At 36.2% G+C, this 21,541-nt stretch overlaps 1 protein-coding gene and 1 long non-coding RNA gene across 3 annotated transcripts; both read left to right on the plus strand.

Moving 5' to 3' along the window:
- The first annotated feature begins 1,556 nt into the window (after nt 1-1,556).
- LOC149814516 (Ribosomal protein L34) lies at nt 1,557-4,481 on the plus strand. The gene is made up of 2 exons (XM_089990374.1): nt 1,557-1,743; nt 4,231-4,481. The coding sequence occupies exons 1-2, from the start codon at nt 1,557-1,559 to the stop codon at nt 4,479-4,481; spliced, it is 438 nt and encodes a 145-aa protein (XP_089846500.1).
- A 17-nt stretch (nt 4,482-4,498) lies between these two features.
- LOC149814517 (uncharacterized) lies at nt 4,499-20,623 on the plus strand. 2 transcript variants are annotated; one of them, XR_016427973.1, is made up of 6 exons: nt 4,499-4,616; nt 17,822-18,214; nt 18,303-19,166; nt 19,244-19,818; nt 19,927-20,163; nt 20,360-20,623. It is a non-coding gene; the product is annotated as an uncharacterized LOC149814517 (long non-coding RNA). The 2 variants fall into 2 exon arrangements; XR_016427974.1 differs by having other exon boundaries at nt 19,932-20,163.
- Nucleotides 20,624-21,541: the final 918 nt, after the last annotated feature.

Here is a 21,541-nt window from a genome sequence, read left to right on the forward strand (position 1 = left end):
GACACTTCATGGTGCATCCAATGATATCTTAATATTATTTTAATTTCAATAACAAATATTCTTATATATTAAAAGATAAAAATATATAATTTTATCAATTAAAATTAACAATTTTTGCATCCCCGTACCCTAGTTTTCAAAAAAAAAAAAAAAAAAAGATGCTCCTGTCTTCAACTTGTATAGGGTCCCCCTGACTGGCTCTGTGTCCTTATTAGGGATGAAAACGGATTGGATTCAGATCTGATAAATATATAAAAAAGTCATACCCGGATTTGGTGGAAACATTCAAAAATCATAAAAAAATGACATATTGGATCTGATTCGTTTGCATACCTAACTCGTTTCTTGTTACATATAATCAAATTCTTACCTCTTTTTGTCTCGACTTGACATAATTTATTTTTACATGAATAAAACAAACATCAAATCATCTTTGGTTAAAAAAGTATCGGCACAAGTGAAACTCAGTTTTTCTCACCATCTATCTATTACTTTTTATGTTTTGATTCACTCTTTTACACGAGCTGAACTGGCCAGATTTTATAGAAACCCATGCCCATTTGCATGTAAAGCATCTTTCACATGAGAATGAAACAACCCCACTTTCACGTGAAAGGCATCTTTCACATGAAAGTGGTGTTCTTTCCCGCCTGGGTTGGTTGAAACATACACCAAGCGGAAAGAGCAAGTGGACTCATATTTTTCACCCAAATAAAGAGTTGAGTGTCACACCTCCCCTCTTGGGGAAGCATTTTCCTTTGAAGAGGGTCAGTTTCCGCTAAGGATGGCAATGGATTGGGGAAACGGGCCCCTCCCCGCCTCGCCCCGCTTAGATGGAGAATGGAGGATATGAAACGGGATGGAGGCCAGGATGAAAGTTAAAATCAAAACCCATGCGGGGATGGCCTTACGCTTTCCCCTGCCCCGCCCCGTTCCCATCCCGGTCTGGATCTCCACCTTGCCCCGCCCACTCTCCAATTCTTCTAAGGATGGCAATGCACCAAGGGGCCTTGCCCCGTTTGGACTGGGGATAGATGACATAAAACGGGGATGGAGGTTCTGATTTTGAGATAGAGGAGGGGTTGAGACCTTGTCCTAGTTTCCCCTGTTTTCTCTTTATGCATCGTTAAACAAACTGGCTGATTCCATACAACCAGGTTGGATATTTGGTTTTTCATAAACCGGGTCCTTACTCCATCTTAGGCTACTTTCATTCATTGGGTGCTCATCATCCCAATGGGTCGGTTCTACCCGAACCACTTTAAGGAGAGCGAGAGATTAGAGGCAGGTCTTTGAGATATATGCTTAAGATAGAATACACATCAGCCACGACACTGTGAGTCAAACAGTTAAGGTTGAACGGGATATATATATATATATATATATATATATATATATATATATATATATATGTGAGAGAGAGAGAGAGATGATAAGGTTTCAAAGAGAGAGAGAGAGATGATAAGGTTTCAAACGAAAAAGGACCTTGAGACTGAAACAAGACTACAAGAGGCAATGGGTAGCCCACCTCTCAAGTGAACAGCAAGAGAAGAACAATGGCGGTCTCCTTGGCGCTCCCACGCCCACCACCAATGGCCTCTCTGTCTCTCCTCATGAGCACGACCACCTCTCTTCCGAGGACCGTGGCTCACCCCCATTCAAGCGGCGCTTCCTGCGGTCTCAGTTCTTCCTTCGTTCCTTCCACCTCTCTCTCCTTCCGGTCATCGTCATCCTCATTCTCAGGTACCAACCAACACCTATCTCTTTCATTTCTTATTTTCTCTTTTTCCTTTTTTTACTCTTATTAACAAAACCCACTTGAGTTTTTGATGCGTTGAGCTTTCTTGTGCCTTAATTCTTGTTTTTTCGGTTGTGAATCTTTTGGTGATTCTTCCCAACAATGCCAACAAGGTGTATCATATTGTACTCACTTTCTTCTCGTTTTTTTGAATTTGGTTCTCTTTTGAAATTTCTGGAAATGATGGTTTTAGTCGGTTTGGTATTCCCTTTTCTTTCCATGGGCTTGTAACTTGTACCTTTGTGGGTATCCAGTTGGTTTTTTTGTGATGTTTTTGGTCATAGGATATCGTTTTCAAGTAGTGGATAGTTATAATACAAAGTTTTTTTGTTTACTTGACCAACGCCAGGAATGGACTGGTTATCTTATAAGTCTTTGAGCGAACTGTTTGAAGCATTAATTTCCTCAATGCAAATTTTAATCCTGGTCCTGGCATCCCAGCTGGTTCCGGTTCATATGTGTTAACCATCTTAAGATTCGACCGATACCGCTAGAATGCCAGAGAAGTTGCATCTATCGAGTTGGCGCAGTAGCTAATTTGGTTCAATGTACCTGAAAGGAATACTTCTTGATTGACTTACAAGAATACCACGCATTTGGGGTTCATCATTTTGCAGAACCCGCAGGACCCAACCAGGCTGCTTCGAAATGTTCCGACCCTCACTTGTTTCTTAATGAATCGATTTGAGCTGGTCATGTCCTTGTGTATTTCTTTTTCTAACTATTTCATCAAGATGAATAGACAATTCTGGATGATTGATCGACATCTCTGTGGTTTTTCTGTCTGAACGTGACTCTCTGAATCTAACTAGATAATCATCAGGTTTTGATTGGCTTGTTAAAGCTTAATTTGCCTGCTTTCATCATTTAATTGTCTGCTAATCAGCTCACCTGTACCTCTCCTTCAGCTGCTGAAAAAAGGGCCTTGAATGACATGTTAGACTTAAACTAGAACATTTAATGTGTAACATTTTTTTGCCTTAGTTCGTGAGACACCATTAGATGGCAGAGGAGTGTGCTCTTGCTCTTTGCATTTCTTACAGTATGGAGGGATCAAGTGCAGGATAACCAATAGGAAGGATTGAATTCATCTTAAACTAGTTATTGAGCCATGGATTTTGAGAAAATATTCCCAGCTGTTTCAACTCTTTGGTGGACATTACTTGTGAGTTTCCTATTAGTTCAGCAGGGTCTCTAACTGACATTTAAGAGTTTCTTGTTAATCCAGGCTTAGTTGTCAAAGGTGGTGCCTAGGTGCAGCCCCAACACCTGGGCGACCAGGTTTGGGCGGTGGGGCCTTATATTGCCGCCTAGGTCACCTAGGCGCCGTCTAGGCTGGGACCTACCTGGGCTTTTTTTACAGCCTAAGCTTTTTTTTTTTGAAGACGTATTATTTATTTTCTTCTTCGATGAGGAGAAGAAGGAGAAGGAGAAGACATGTTATTTGTCTATTGCTTGTATTATGTCTATTATCGAGAAGAAGAAGAAGACATATTATTTATTATGTCTATTGTTGAGAAGAAGAAGAAGACATTGTTTGTCTATTGCTTGTATCATGTCTATTGTTGTTATTTTTTTGTATACATGATTTTATTTTTTGTGTATTGTTCATTCACATTGTTAGTTGTATGGTTTGTTTTTTCAATTGTTAATTTATTTTTAATTTGTTTGAGCAGGTTAAGGTTGTGTAATATAATTGCTTTACAGTGTTCAACGACATATTATTTGTCTATTGCGTATTGTTGATTGATTTTATGTTGTATACATGTTTCTTATTATGTTTTCTTTTATTTTTTTTATTTGGGGTACTGCCTAGACCCCACCTAGGCCTTTTTAGGGGATCACTGCCTAGGCTCTGCCTAGCGCCTATGACAATTAAGAATCCAGGTGATATCACCTCTCCTCTATTGTAAACTTTGTTAATGTGATTCTTTGCCAGTGTGCTGACTTTGCATTTTTTGGAATGATGACCTTTGACTGCTTCAGAAGATGCATTTAGTGCTAATTCATTACCCACTATTCCAACATATTCTAATATATGACATGAAACTGTTTCATTTGAGTTGCCACTTATCTGCCATTTGTGTTGGATATCTCCTTATGTCAAGCATAAGGCCTTTTCAAATGCTATTGTGGACTTATAATTTGGGGCTGTAATTAATTTTTTGATGTGAACAAAGCTGTTTTTGTAGTATTGATAGAATTACCTTCTTGAAATATCATATTTTCGTGAAGTACCGTTTTATCATTTTTAATAAGCTTATATGTTGCAACTGTTATCAATGTTCAGTACATTCGTTCTTTCTCAGGAATAGATTCAGCTTGTGTATTAATGTGCCAAGCATATGTACTGAATCCCATTCAAGTAGAAGGATTGTGAGTTTGCTGATTAATAAAGCACGTTATCTTAAATTTCACATTTCTTTATGCAGGCCTGTCTTTGACAATTAATTTGAATTTCAACAAAATAGTGGAGAGGAGTCGAACTCTTCATGTTCGAGCTGGAAAAGCTGCATTGTGTCAAACCAAGAGGTCCAGATCACGGAAATCACTAGCTCGCACTCATGGCTTCCGTCTTCGAATGCGAACAACTAGTGGAAGGGCTGTATTGAAACGAAGACGTGCTAAGGGCAGGAAAGTCCTTTGCACAAAGTCCTTTCCTAATAGCGGAAAGAGGTCTTGATCAAGCATTGCACAGTCTGAAGCATCATCTCTATAATCTTTGCAAATTTTTTTGTTTTCTTTTATTTCATGTTCATCTGCAGGCAATGCTAGTGGGGTTTATGTGCCTGGTTTTGCTAACATTAGTTCATATAAGGTACTTATTTATTTGTCATTTTTTTCTGCATACTTTCTTTTCTATTTACTGCACTGGGTTGCTCAAGTCAACATAGGCATTTCTTCAATTCATATTTGAAGTGTTGCTATGTTTAACAGATGTTCCAATTGGTTCAAGACCAAGTCATTTGAACTACTAAATAGAAAAGATACAACCGCCATGCATTGATTTCCTTATGTCATTGCATCCTAGCAATAACCTTTTGGTAGCTTCTATGTGGGAAACACCATAAACTGAAATTAACTCCATCATGCATAGGTGCTTTTGATAAAAGCTACAGCAGTATCTCTTTTCAGTCTTCTTACTCCAGAATGAACACCTTACTCTGTAGTTCCATTTGTAACTCGACCAGCTTGTATGCTTGCTCCTGCTTTTCAAATGGTGCCTTGTAAGATCTGAATGAATGCATTTCCTTTATGTTGCACTGAAATTTTGGTGGTGGCATAAACTTTAGAGGTCATATGTCCTGTTGCACATCTTAGGTCATGCCTAATTTGTGCATTGAATTTGTGGTTTCTGGTATTGTTATTCGCACACGTTTATTAACTGGTAAAAGAAGTTTCAAGTTCAATAATGTGGGGGATTGAAACTCATTATAATTTCAGAAATTAATGTGGTTGAACTCTATAAGACAGAAGACCTTGAAGTTGTGAGATGCCTTATGGATTCGATATTTAGTTAATGAAATTACCCAAGTACTTTTGAATTCTTAAGGCAGCACCTTTTTTTCATCTCTTGCTATAAACAAAACCTAGCAGATTGCTGCTGTTTCTTAAAAGGATGATGCGCTAAAACCCTTGAACGTGTGTAAATATCTCAATGTGTATAGGTATGTATGTATGTGTGTATATTATTTATTTACTTAATTTATTTTTTATATTTATATGTGGTACTAATGATACTACCATACTATCTAGCAGAATGTCATAGATGAGGAAAGGGAGAAAATTTGGATGAGTGAGAGATCGAGGGGGGTAAAACAGTATTTCTAGTACAGATTTAATGGCAATTTTAACCTAAGATAACGCCTGATTTTTTATTATCCAAGAGAAAATGTAGGTGCATTTTAAAAATTGTAAAAACTTAGGTGAAACTTTTTATTATTGCCAAAAAGTTAGGTGTGCTTTTGAAAATTTCCCTATATATAAATATCTACATTAAATCCAATGAGCATATTTGGTTGATCATATAAAGTGAAATTGAATTTCAATAATAAGCATAATGACATTTTTAATACAATTCCCTAGAATAATAAAATTATTTCCAGAAAGTTGTTGAAGAATAATCTTTATTCCCACCCTCCACCACTAAGACACTTTTGGTGCTTATACATGATGTTTTTGTACTTTTTCTATGTCTATGAGCAAAAACCCTTCTAGTTTGTACCTTGCACATAAGCATGCATGGCTTACATGAATGCTAGCACTACTAGCATGCAGCATTCTTACCGTTCAAAATTATTACAAAGATTATGCGTGGGTGTGGATCAATGTTGTGAATAGTGTTGATGCATAGCGAGGTGTAAGACCCACTCATGAAGAGAAGTGTAAGCCTCGAGGCATAAGGCGTAAGCTTCACAAAAAATATTAAAATTATGACCAAATAAAAGATAAATAAACATGCATCATTTATGTACTATTAATGAATAATTGGATATTAAGTGGAGAATATAAACTAAATTATAAAATGAATTCCAAGCAACGATTACAGTGCAAGGAGAAAAAGATAGGCAAAGGAAGGAGGAGGAGAAGAAGAAAGAGAGGGAGGAGGAGGAGAAGAACAAAAGGAGGAGGAGGAGGAGGAGAAGAACAAAGGGAGAAGGAAAAGAAGGAGATCGGCAAGAGGAAGGAGAAAGAGAAGGAGGAGGAGGAGAACAGAAGAAGAATGCCTTGTGCACGAGTAGTGCGCCTTGAGGCACCAAAGGAAGCGCCTCACCTCGAGGTGCACCTTTTGTGCCTCAAGGCGCATTTTTAACAACACTGGTGTGGATACTTGTGTGTGCCTGTGTATATGTATGTTTGTAGCATGATTGTATGCAGTTAGGAGCACGGACAAGCAGCTTCTACTAGATTTTGGACACTGCGAGGATTTAAGCCAATGGTTTAATGCAAACATCACACTTACCTAACATGTATATAGCATAAATATGTGGTACTAATGGTAGTATCCTATGTACATAAATATGTATATATATATGCATGCATATATGTAACAAATGTATCTATGTATGTGTGCATACATATGTACACATACCTTTTTCCTGCTTGACACTCGCATAAACTAAAAAATACCGGGAAAATTTGTTGGCATAAGCCTAGAATTTGATGTCTGATTCTAACCACATAATTTTCAGTTTATCTCTACTAACATCATAGCTTTGGCCTTATATTCATATATACGCATAATAAAAAATATACATATATATATGAGGAAATATATTAGTGGTTCTGAACCACGATATTGTATGGTTGTACCATGGTACACACACATGTTCGCTTGGATCTACCAACTCAATGTTAAACCTGACCAAACAGATCTCTTAAGCATTACTTATTTACCATGTCAGTAGTCTTAATTGTCTATAATAATATACCAATGGAGTCAATTTTCAAGGTAGTAAGAAGAATGACAGCTCACAATTCATTAAAATGATGATGGCTTGAAATTGGCCCAAAATCTTTTCTGAGACAACTTAAACACATGATAAATATAAATAGATCATTTTTTTGTCAGGTTGCCATGCATACAAATGAATTTTCTTCTTCATTTCTTTTTGGGTTGTTTTTTCATGAAACTAATCTTACATGATCTGCATGTTTAGGTTAGTGGGAATCGGCTCTTAGATTGTCCGATTATGATGTGTAAGCCCTTTATGAGCCTTGAAAAATCAAAAGCTTACAATGTAATTTTCTCAACTCATAAAATTGTGTTTTTTCATCAAAAGAACACAATCCAACAGACTATGTCACATGGGTGCGGGTGCGGGTGTGGGGATTCGGCACTTCCAAAAAACCCGGGTGCGGGGGTGCAGCAGGGGCAAAAATGTAAAATATATATATAAGGGGGTCCGGGGGTTTCCCTCGACGCGGGTTTTTTCAAATTTCATTTTATATACAACTGCACGATAGCGTACCCATCTCGTCAGGAGAACAGTGAATACTAATAGCCAGCAAGGCTACCACCATCATTATCATTTATTATGGAGAGAGAAAATCATTTACGAAAAAGAAGGATCAGCAAGGCTACCACCATCATTCTTATCATTTATTATGGAGAGAGAAAATCATTTACGAAAAAGAAGGATCAATAAGGCTACCACCATCATTATCATTTATTATGGAGAGAGAAAATCCTTTACGAAAAAGAAGGATCAGGATTGAAAAGGAGGAGCAGCAGTTGTCAGCAGAATTAAAAAAAAAAAAAATCGCAGCCCATTTCATAGGGCAATTTTAAAAAAAAAAATCCAAAAAAAATGAACCTAAATTATCCTGGGTGCGGTCAACGCACCCAGGATCGGGTTAACCGCACTCGGTGCCGCACCCACACCCGCACCCAATCGAGTCGCGTCGACGCGGGTGCGACACCTTGCTAGCCGAATCCCTGTGACATAGCCAACAGACTATCTCTAGCATTTGGACCATGCTGAATATCCATGAGTTCTAGTGAGTTTCAGCTCATTCAGACAGTCAGGTCGCCATGACCAAATCCTAACCCATACATACATATATATAGTTTATTTATTTATTTATGTTTATACATATATACATATACATATGTATAGTTTATTTATTTCTTTATGTTTATACATATATACATATGTATATAGTGAATTGGTCCTCCTAATGGTAGGAGGGTGCGAACAAGCTTAATTTTTCTTCTTTTTTTTGGAATTTGATTGTACAAATGTGATCTACATGGACTGTTTAATAGGAATAGGCTTTTGGATCATTGGATTATGACATGTGAGAAGGTTCTTATAAGGCTTCAAAAATCCACAACTCAAAATCTTTATAAACTTAATAACTCGTAAAATCATATAATTTTTTTCATCAAAAAAAACATGATCCAACAGTCGATTCCTAGCAAATGGATCATGTTAAACACGCCTGTGGGGTCAGATTTGTTAAATGTGGCTTGAAAAATAAAAAATCAACATTGTCCACACCATAGGAGGAATCATGTTCCCTCTCTCTCTCATGATGAGAGTTGTTATGACACAATCTAACCTCATAGATGTCTTCAGCATGCTCGATTTAGTAGGAATCGACTCTTGGATCATGTTTTTTTGATGAAAAAGCATGTTTTTATGATTTGAGAAAAATTAATGCATTCATAGCCATTGATTTTTGGATCACTGAAAAACAGAAGTAGGCAGAAATATAAAACAATAGCCTCAAGGGCTTACAACATTAATATAATCTCAAAGTGCACATGCACAAGTCCACTAAGGGACAATATAAAGAGCCAACATAGGCAATAAGGTTACTATGGGCAATACAATGCACTAAGACACAAGAGCAAGAGCAACAATAAAAATAATAACATTGTATTCATAATAAACTTACAAATGAGTTAAAATGCTTAGAAGATCATTAGAAACAAATGGGGGTTTTTACCCCTATTTATACACAAGAGGTAGTCTCCGTAGAGTTGTTGGAAGTATATATATTTTAACAATTACATGTGTAAAATAACCAAAATGCCCCTACATGGGCAAAAACCTATTACAATAATAAAACAGTTAAAAAATATATAATATATACATATACACTCATATATGAATCAATACATTATAACATATACAAGTCGGATTTAGACTATCCAAAAGTTGGTTCTCACTAAATAAAACATGTAGATCACATCTATGGTGTTAGATGTGAGGGAAAAAAAGTGTTCTGCCACTTTGCTATGTAGGTCGTATTTACAATTGGCTGTAGCAAATATAATATATATATATAGAGAGAGAGAGATAACTTTTTTTTATTAATCCTCTCCTGATTAAACCTTCTCAAGTCTGATTATTAGTTGTTTTTACATTGTTCCTCATTTTTCATGGTTCTTAGAACAATGACGTCCTCTTCCTCTTTTATGAATTCCTCATTTCCTAATCAAATAGTAATTGAGAACTAGATTAGACTAGTTTTATCATTTAAAAAAGAATTTTACCTTTCATTTGCAATCGCGATTTGACGGGGTCACCTCAACACATCTTTGTCTCTACCAAGAAATTCATTCCCAGAGAAGAACAAAAAGGAGATGATCTACTGTTAAAATTCCTAGTTTTATTGCATGGCAGAAAAAGGATCAATTAGTTGTGTGTATTGCTGCAACTCTTTTACATAAAGTGCTAAAATTTATGGGCTATTTCACATTGTGGCTTTGAGTAAATACCATGCACTTAATAAACTTAACTGTGAAACTTCTAAGATAGTAGGCTTTCTTGAGTTAAAACAGCAACAATCCAACTTGCATCCATTGGAAATCCCGTTAGTTATGAAAACTAAATAAATACCTTTGTGACCATGTACATTGGTCATGTCCTTCATCCCATGCTTGACGAACTTAGATTAATGTTGCTTGAACGTAAAACCATGTTTTAAATATCTTCTTACTCCAAATTAAAAAATAAGATAATTAGCCTCATCATGGAGGGTTAATACCAGAAAGTTCTTCAAGCATGGATTTTTGGATGTAATAAAGGTAAATAATTAATACTAATCGAGGGAGGGGTCAGCAAATTTATTCTAGGTACCAAGCAGGCACACTTTTCCCATCACCTCCTAGGCCTTCAAGTGTTACATTTTAGATTATAAAAAGATATAACAAATTAGTTTCTACCAGAGCTATCAAAAGCGCCAATAGTAGGGGAAGCGTGCTTTTCCGATACACGCTTCGAAAGCGCGAAACGTGGTGCTTCTGAAACACACGAGAAAGTGCACGCTTATATCAGGAATCGTGTACCCCTTTAATGGAGTGCACATACCCCTTCAATGGGTACGAAGGGGGCGATTTACAAGTTTGTCATTTTTTTTAACTTTTTTTCCAAAAAAAATTAAAAGAACGAGTTTTTCTAATAAGGGCAAAATAGAGATTTTGAAAAACCCGTGAAAACAAAACCCGAAAGGGCTTTAGAGTATTTTTTCATGCTGCAGCTCAACCCGAGTCTCCTCCTCCCTTCTTCTCTCCTCTCTCTGACAACCGATCGGCGGAATCCAGAATCCGGTGACCTTCACTAATGGCTGGCAACCTTCACCGACCGGCGATGAATCCATTCAGGTACGTACTCTCCTCCTCTCTCCATCTCACGTATCTCCCATGGAATACCTTTCCTCTTTCCATCTCCTCTCTCCATCTTTGTTCTCCCTTTGGTACCCCTTTAATGGGGCTCTGATAGTCTGGTAGGAGCAGCTAGTGCAGGTCACCTTGTGTTGGGACGTTGCAGGTTCAAAACCTAATGGTATAGTTGTATGACTGGTAGGGATCTGCCTAACCCCATCTTGCCTCTCAAAAAAAGTACCAACAGTGGCTCAGTGTGGTTGGTATGAGCTGTCAGTACACGTCTCTTTGTGGTGGGAAGTTACTGGTTCAAAACCCATTGGTATTTTGAAGTTTGAATAACTGGGGTTTATCATTATCCACAATGGATTGGACACTAAGAATCAGATCCAGCAAAATATTTTCTGTTTTAATATTTGGGTTTATTACATGCTGGATGTTAATTAGATCCTGGCGTTGATCTTGGATCTGGTTTATGAACCTGAAAAGTGGCATACATATCTATATGCTTCCATCTTATATATGAAGGTGCGTGTGTATATGTAGTTATGTACATAGCCTCTTTGTTTTTCAACAAAAAATCATTATCTACAAATGGACTTATGGCCTCTGCTAATGCAGATGAGGCGTCAACATTCTTTATGCTTTTCCTTTTTGATATCTTGCATAATTATTCATTGAGTTAAGGATCATGATATCAAGCCTTATTTTTTCTCTTTGTTTTGTTCGGCTCTTTCTTTTTTGTTTTTCTTAAAAATGACATTTAATTTTCTTTGGTATATATAACATTTGTAATGCATATGATATTTTTCATTTTTTTTTGCTTTTGTTAAAGATTATATGATATTTCCTTGGTAATACATATTACATAGCATACTTTATAAAATATAGGCCATAAATCTAATTGCTTTATTTGTCTTTATTTTTTATTTTGTTGAGAAATATATGCCTTGACTCTTGTCCTTAGAATGCAAAACATACTAATGCATGTTATACTTTTACGGTTAATGTTGTGTCTATTAATATGTTTTTTGTTTAGGAATTAACGTGTGATTTTTGTAATCTATAACATTCTAATGGATTTGTTTCTTGTTTGATAATTTAGCTTAGCTTTATAGATTTTACCTTTGACTAATATCATAGTTTCAACTTTCATCAGCCTTTTACATGTCCAATCCTCTCTCATTTTTTATTTATTTTTTGTGAATTTGTGCACATATTTTATGCTAGTATATACTATATACTATATATTAATATGCATACATTTGTGTATATAAGCAATTATTTGTGTTCTTCACTTTTCATCCTTTGTTGTTAATAATAGTTTTTTTAAAGTGTTCTAAAATGATTCATATACTTTTTGATGCAGGTATATTTGCATGTTCTTTGCTTCACTAATGACCATCACAAATTACGATCACGACAATTATGATGACGATGATGATTCTTTTTTCAATTTAGAGCATGAATCGTCTAGTGGTATTGGGAATGATAATGCAAGAAAGGGTAAGAGGTCTTCTGATCGTCCATATCAGTTTGAGGACAAAAAAAAGTGTTTTGACGAGGAAGATGAAGAAGAATATGACTTAGATGACTACTATGATGAAGATGACATAGATGACGAATCACCTAGCATGCATAAAACAACAGTGTTGTGGCGCCATGTATTGAAACAAAAGAAGAGTGAGCAAGGAAAACAAGGTGGAACTCAAGTTTTTATGTGTAGGCACTGCAAAAATATTTAGCATGGGTCATATACTTGAGTTTTTGCACATCTCATGGGAGCTCCAAAAGAACAAAGTGTTGGGATTGTCTTTTATCCTGTAGTTCCAAAAATTATAAAATTGACAAGAAAAATTAAGAGGCATGTTTGAGGAGTAAAGGTTTCATCAAATGCATTTGAGTTGAAGAGATCAAGAATTGATAAACCGAAGCCTATTAGTATAACTACATCTTCTAGTAGAAGCAGAAACACAATTGATATTCGTGATACCTTTAAAAAAGTAAAAAGAGACGATGTAAATCATAAAATTATCAGGGTTTTTTGTGTAAATGACATACCTTTCAATGTGCTTCGATCACTGTATTGGGAAGAGATGATATCTGCAGTTAGTAAAGTGCCTGGATATAAACCTCCATCATATGAAAAAGCTCGAACAACATTTCTTGACAGTGAAAATGAGTGTGTTTACAGGGAGTTAAGTGAATTTCGAGAAAAATTTGAGGAGTTTGAAGTTTTCATTATCTCAGACGGTTGGACAAATATAAAGAACAAACACCTGATAAATATACTTGCATCAAATTGCTTTGGCTCGATATTCTTATATGTGAGCGACTTTTCTAATGTGCAACAGTCAACTACAAATATTGTCGAGTTTTTAAAGACATGATTTAAACTTTTGGGGCCTTCTCATATAGTGCAAGTGATTACAGACAATGCAGCAAATTGCAAGTTAGCTGGTGAAGAATTGAAACCAACGTATAAGTATATTTTTTGGTCACCTTGTGTTGTGCAAACACTTAATTTGATATTCAAGGATTTGACATATGAGTTTCATTGGTTGGGAGAAACATATTTGCAGAGTAAAAAAATTATGAAGTATATCACAAATCATTCAAAAACACTAGCAATTTTTAGAAGAAATGAAAAATTAGAGCTAATAAATATTGCAAAAACAAGGTTTGTTTTACATTATACTACTTTGAAGCGCTTGCTTGATGTGAGGGAGAGCTTGAGGCTCACAGTCATTTCCGATAGATGGAGTAAGTAGAATCAATCATGCACTGATGAGACTATGAAAAAAAGAGTTGTTACAACAAAAACAACTGTTCTTGATAAAGAATATTGGGATTCTATTCGTTTAGCATTATTGATTACAAAACCTATATATAAGATGATTACATTTTGTGATAAGGAAAGCCCTATAATTGGTGAAGTGTATGAAGGTATGAACAACATGTTAGGGGAAATCAAAGACAATCTAAAAGGACAACCAGATTTGTATGAAAAGATTCATAAGATTATCTCAAATAGATGAGATAGAATGAATGTGCATCTTTATAGTCTAGCCCACATGCTTACTCCAAAATATTACGAGTCAGAGTATCTCAAGATCCCAGCAGCAGGAGGGGTCAAACGAGTTTCTCGTGGTAAAATTTTTATTCTATCTATTTAATAAAGTTTAAAGTTTAATGATTTAATTATTTTATTGTTTCATTTATATTTTCTTGTTATAGTTGTTAAACATTTTTTTTCTGCAGAAAAGGATAATGATATCTTAGATGGTGCAATGCTCGCGCTTGAAGTCATATCTGCTGAAAATAAAGAGATTTCTATACTTTATAGGTCACAACTTGTGGCTTTTGCATCAAGAAGTGGAAAATTTAGCTGAAATGTAGCAAGAATAGATGCATTGAATCCTATAATGACGGTCCTTAATTGGTGGCATTTTTATGGTGGTGATACATGAGTTGAGAACATTATCCATTAAGGTTTACCTCAACCTATTAGCACATCTTCTGCAGAAAGAGTGTGGAGCACCTATAGTTATATTCACAATGTTAAAAGAAATAGGCTCAATGAAGATCATGTTGATACCTTAGTGTATATTCATTTCAATCTTTGATTGATTGACAGGTATAATTAAAGTGTTGTACTTTTGTTTTGGTATTTTCTTTTTTTCTTTTTCTATCATTGATTATTTATTAGCATTCATATTTTATATTCTTATTATAAAAAGGTGCAACAATCACTACAAAGAAGGACCTAATCGAAAATGGGATATCAATCCGGAACTTCCTATTTTAGAAGAAAATACGTTGAGATTAGAAGATATGCGTTGGAGATATTTGGATGATAGTGCACAACAATCAAGCATAATTTCCAAAACCAAACTCAAAGATGCACAACCAAGGGCTTCATTGTCTTCAATAATCATACGTACAAATGAGGTTGAAGATGATACAAATCAATCCAACAGAGCTAGTAAAACTAGTGCAGATATACAAGAGCGACCATCAGTTCCTCAAGGTCGAATTGATCGTTTCTTTAGCAAGAGACCTAGGCAAAGTATATTGATCTTATATTTTTTATATTAAATTAAGGTTTTTGAATATTTTAATTTTTTACCATATTCATTATAGAAAATGAAGGAAAAAACAGAAGGCATGGTCGTGGAGAACAAAAAGGATGTAATGATACAGAAAGTTCTTGATCTATTATTGACCTGAAGGGAAAGAGAAAGATGACAGAGTATTGATTATTGACAATGAAATGAACTCTTAAATTGTTAATTATTCTTTTGATGATGTAGTTGGAGTAGTCTAACTTAGAAACTTTTATGTTACTTTTTTTATCATGGTCTTATAATATTTTGTTGGTTTGATATGTACTTTTTATTTTGAAGCTTGCATGATGAAGTGAAGTAGTGGATTATGTTAATTTTAAGTTTACACTTTACAGTTTTAAACTTTATAGCTTATAGTTTACAATGTAGAACTTTATAGCTTAAAAATTTAACCATATCTCTATGTAATCTTTGAGTTTATTGATTTCTCATTTTCTATGTTGCAGAAATCACAAGATTTACAACAATAAAGTCATTTGATTCTTTCATTGAAAAATGCATGTTTTTTAATCAAATTTATTAGTTTTCTTAATGCAGTATTTAATGTTTGCATGCATTTGTTAAATGGTTGCAACAGGAATGTGAATTATGATCTTCTCTTGATGGTTTATTTTTTAAATACTTGAAAGTTGCAATATGATGCATTTGTTAGATAATTGCAACTTATATTATTTATTGACTTAGATACATATTTTATTTTGTCAATAATGACATAAATCTTTTTTTTTTATAAAATAAATATATATAATTATATTTTCGCTTCCCTTCTGATTCTTATTCGCTTCCCACTCGAATCCTAGGTCGCCTCTTTCTTCGCTTCCGGTTCACTTCTTAGGTCGCTTCCGGTTCACTTCCTAAGTCGCTTCTGAGATGCTTTCTAGTTTGCTTTTAAGTTGTCTCGCGCTTTTCACTTCCTAAAATTTTAAAAGTGCCTTGCTTTCTGCTTCCTCGATTGGTAACTCTGGTTTCAATTGTTATTGGTAGTATGTATTTTTATATTGAGACCACTTGTCACTCCACCACACCAGCATAAGCATGCCTGACATTGTAATCAAAAGAGCTAGTTGGCGCCTAGGTGGAAGATGTCTAAAATGCATAGTCAGGGCCTAGGCAAAATTAATCGGCCTAGTTGGAACCCTAAAAAAGGATTAAGAAAATACAGTATAATAATATCTATTTGTAATCGATACATGCACGCGCACACACACACATTATATACATATTTAAAAAAACTGAGAATATATATTTACATATCTGAAGAAAATAGTAGATATATATCTAAAAACATACAGTTTGTATATATATATATATGGTCAGAAAAAAAAACAAGTTATGAGCCTTCTTGTATTATATATATATATATATATATATATATATATATATATATATATATATATATATATATATGGCCAGAAAACAAACAAGTTATGAGCCTTCTTGTATCTTCCATGGTTCTAGTAGAGTTGTCTATGAGGATAAAAAGAATAACTCCATGATCACGTGGAGAAAAAGACAATGTTTATCCTTCTATACAATTCATCTGTCAAATATTTTCTTTGTTCTCAGTATTCAACGGACATATCAACAACCCAAATTCACAGAGACATGCTCAAACAACTCAGACTCCACAAACGCATAGATTGACATACCAACAAGAAAAAATGGAGCTCCTAAACTTCCAAATAGAAAGAAGTCAATCCTCCCGTTATAGGACTTCACAAAATTTTAAACAAGTTACACACTGAAAGATAGGGTGACCTATAATTGGACTTACTTGTTGAGCGAGTTAGCACCAACTTCATGGATTGACGGTTGACATGTTGTAGGTGAAGTCCTATTTTTTTTATCAGTGAGAGTGGACTAGTCCCCAACCACAATGGCTTAGGGGATGATGACTCCTTATGGAAGAGATGAGCTACGTACGTTAGGGGTAGTGTACTATAACTTTTTTAAAGAAATAAATTTTTGACAATGGATTCTGGACTTTTGGTATCGGTGTAATCATGTGCTTTTGGGGTTAATAAAATGCTGAAATTACCTGTGTTTAAAAATACACCCCTATGTAGATCGGTGAGACTATAGTGTCTCAGGCAGTAGTGGCCTTTGAATAAAATTAATTAATATCGGAACAAGTAATTGCATTTGCATTGTGTAGAAAGCGAAAGGAAAACTTAAATGAAGAAAATAATTAAAATATATACATGCATTTAGGATTTTACATGTTTTGGTCTGTATGACCTATTATTGGTGTTTTTGTCTAGAGTTAGTGAATGTGTTTATGTGTTGAGTTTTCCTACCGAAGGATGTTTGTATCACTTATAAATGTATCTTTGACCTTTGGTAGGTCTTGTATACTTGTAGACCTTATCATGTTCACTATCGTGAGATGAAAGGTCGAGTTACTTAATAAGATAGTGGTTGATCTCACCATTGCTTACTTTCCCTATTTTAGGTACTCATGGGTAGGTGTGCTTGGTGACGATGGATGTGAAGGTCAAGTATCTCTGAAACTGGATCATGAACCCTTCTAGTTTTGAGACCGTTGTGTCTTTTGGGACTTTCACGTGTTTTGAATTTTGATAATTTGCATATGCATATTTATAGTTCATTAGATGGATAATTGTTTTTTGAATGATAAAAAAAAGATAGTTGGTTTTGAATCTTGAGTTCATATCAAAGTTGTGAATGCCTTCTCTTGATTTGGTTTTCACGAACCAAGTTTTCTTTCGCTATGTTCACGTTTCAATATCATTTAAAAAATATTGGTCAATTTTTTTGCAGATTTTAGAGCGTCACACATTTGCTCTATAGGATGGATACAATAGATCTTCAGGAGGTGGTTTTTGCTATTCGGTCGAACGAGGAGTTGCGAGAGGGAGACAGACATGCAGGGGTGCCCGAGAGATATGAGTTGCCTGAAGGACATGGGGAGCTGGAGGAACCAAAGATACTTCTTCGTAGGACAATCCAGAGAGTAGGCAGAGGTTGGATCGTATAGTAGTCTTTAGAAGGAGGAGGTGTTGCTATGCCTGCGACGAATATCCCATTTCTATACTTGGAGGGCGACAAATGCGAAAAAAGTTTACTTCATACATCTCCTTCCTTCCGTTGATGGTGCAAAAATTTCTTCTTGATCAGAATTGCCATATTTTTGGTCTGGCACTTGCAATAAAGGTACCTACTTGAGCTATGTTTGTGCCTTTACTATTCAACCATCCTTTTTGAATTTTGCTGAGTTATCTTTTGTTATGAATTTAAAAAGATTCCAGAGAAAAGAGTTCAGGAACACTTTGAGTTGTTGTGGACTTTGTAGCTTCATAAGGACCTGGAGTTGATGGCACCTTTGGATGGGATCGGTTTTTGTCCTTTTACCCGATAAAACATTTTGAAAACCCACAAGAAACTGGTGATGGCCCTAATCGAGAGGTGAAGAAGAGAGACAAACACCTTCTATTTCCTTTGAGGTGAGATAACCATTACTCCAACAGAGGTTCATTAGTTGTTGGGCCTCCCGATGGGTCTTGAGCTTATGGTCACTTTTGGTGAGGATCCGACTAGGATTTTTCACAGGATCTTCAGGTGGTTGCCCACATATGAGGGGAAAGTCCAGATGCAGTGGCTGAGAGAGGAGCTTTTGGCTGATGAGAGGAGCGTTCACCATGATCTTTCAGTTTGACGAGCGACCTACTTATTGTACTTGATGGGTGCAGTCCTATTTCCCACATGATGGGACCCATGTGCCTATTTCATATAAGACTTTTGTGGAGGAGCTGACCCATTTTGATTGGTGTTGCAGAGTGTTGGTGTACTACTACCACTGCTTCACTGAGTTTCTACTAAAGAAGATGACAAATGCTGTGATGAGTTGTGCCCTGCTTTTAGAGCTATATAGATTTTTATTTCTATGGGTTCAACTGTTCATTTTCCTCCTTTGACCGTGCTTGATCTTTTATTCTTCTTTTGGGCACTTTCAGCTTTGGGGTATTCACATATCCCTATCACCAAGGTAGTTCTTCCTTCTCCTTCTGGTCGTCCTATTTTGAGTTAGAGGAAGATTTCACATGAGAGGGACGAGCATAGTCAGGGGACCCTTAGGCAAGCACTTGATTCCTTGGACCATTATCAAGTATGAAAATTTTCTTTCCTTTCGTTCTTCCTGACACTGCTTCTATTTTCTTCTGCCCCTTAACCTTTTGCTTTCAGGTGATATGGAGGCCCCATACTTGGGAGGAGGAGCAGTTATTGGGGGGTTGCTATTGCTCTGGATCATGCCACTTTTGTGCTTTTGTTTGACAATATCAGAGAGCCTTATTATCTCGATAGGGTGATGAGGTAGTTCGTTCAACATCAGGTTGTTCCTCCTGCACTAGGGTTACAGAGGTTATTCATTGCTCCTTGGTTCGAGACAGGGGTAAGAAGTCATGGTCAATAGGGATTGCTTAGAAGGTTCAAAGCAATCAGATACTTTCTGGGGTACTGTGGAAGCGGCCTGAGGAAGTGAGGATGACTCAGAGTATTTGAGATGGTACTCTTTAGTGCAGTTGAGCCCACTCTACAGCAAATTAGTTTCAAAGGGAGCTAAGGTAGGACCAGGAGTGATGGTCCCAGAGCCGGTGGCGACATATGCTTTTGGTGTGTTCCAAATAGAGGGAGATGAGGGAGCAAAGGGTTGCATTGACTTCTTTTCTTATAAGGAGTTAGTAGTAGAGCCACCTGTATCTCATCCAGAGCAGACATCAAAGGAGGGACAATCTAGACAACCTTCTTGAGGGTTTGAGGTATTGTTCTCATTATCCTTTGTTTATGTCGCTTTTGCTTTGATGTTTGCAACTTGACTCCAAGTTTACTTTCTTTTTTTACTTTTGCTAACCTTTTTTTGGCATAAGGATAGAGAGATTTTTGAGGCACAAATCCACAGTTTGGAGAATGCCTTGTCTGAGCAGACTGGTTCTTGAGAGTGGATGCAGACTGAGCTCGAGGAGGCCTAGGGCGCTTTGAGGTCGACTGTGTCAGAGTCGAGGGTTGCTCTAGGGGAGACAGAGGGCCGAAACACAGCCTTGGAAAAGGGTCAGACGGCTTCCCAAGCAGACTTGATACGACTTCATGCACACCTAGCATATGAGGTGCCTCTTCTCCTTCTAACTTTTTTTTGTTGTTTTGTGAATGAAAATGTAAGCCTTTAGCACTTAGGATAGTGATATGGTTATCATACCATGTTTGTGCTCATTGATCCACTTTGATTTATATGTAGACAAATCTTTGACAAAAACACAATATTTTTTAAGATCCTGATAATGATTTTATGGAAACCTTTTGTAGAAAAAAGAAACGTGGAGTACTGCAAAAAAGTGTGAACTCTCCTATGGGAGCTGACATTGACAGAGGAGTTGCACGCCCAAATGAAGGTGTTGAGGGCATTCTACCATGAGATGCTAGAGGCGCATGGAATCTAGGTTGCCATACTCAGAGCGAGCACTTCTTGAGAGAGGCCACAAATGCCATCGCTGAGTTGAGCGAAGCGACCAGAGATCCCGTCTTTGACTCGAGACAGTGCAGGATGTGCCTTTGATTGCCTTAATTCAAAATGTCTTTTGTCTGATAAAATTCCAAAATCAACTATTTCAACCTTCTTGCATTTCCAAAGTTATCTTGATTTGAAAGAAAATGACTTGGAATTTACCACTACCCTCCTTATTGGATATAATTAACCAATGTCAAGAGATAACTAGTCATAGGGGTCTATAACTGGATATTTGTGGTAGCAATTGTCATATTTGGTCTTTTTAGAGATTGACTCTATTTGTTGCCCCACAAGAAAAAGTACCTCGGGGATCTTTCTTGTGCCCCTGAGAATGAGAACTTGGAGATAACTCCAAGTTCACCTCAAGTCAGTTTACCTTTAGGGTTATCTCGGACTATTGTTCTTCCCATCCTATAGGATATGACATGATTATTTGGCTTATTAACATGTGGCCTCTTTGGACCTTTATGACTTTTTCATGTGTGACCATTTCACCTTTTTTTTTCTTTAGACTATTGCTACCTAAACCTACAACCGAGCAATAAATTTACATAGAATCACCAAGCCTAGGGGTATGACAAAAGCATTATTCAACCCTTAGTTATTTTGGTTATTAGATGGAGACCACCTTAAGTTAGTGAATAGGGATTCCCTAGGATCGACTAAAGGAGGTTGAGAAACAAGGTCAAGCAAAGGGTGACTTCATTTTGTTCTCAAGCCCATAGAGTGGGTCATCTAAGGAAGTCTTATATGGGCCAATACTTTTGGGATATCAAATTGCAAATTCCCATGATTCGCTTATAGAGATTGTCAGTCAATATACAATAATTCGGGTAACTCCGCTTCATAGCCAATTTATTTTCCTTAAGATAACCTTTCCATATGGATTTCAGGTTTCTGCAGTTTTCTTTCTCATATCATCTTCTAAAAGACATATTTTTACTAGGCAAAGAAGTATTCTCACAAAAATTTTCAGAAAA

Source organism: Nuphar pumila, chromosome 15 (genome assembly GCF_984573655.1).
Source record: "Nuphar pumila chromosome 15, dmNupPumi1.hap1.1, whole genome shotgun sequence".
Taxonomy (NCBI): Eukaryota; Viridiplantae; Streptophyta; class Magnoliopsida; order Nymphaeales; family Nymphaeaceae; genus Nuphar; species Nuphar pumila.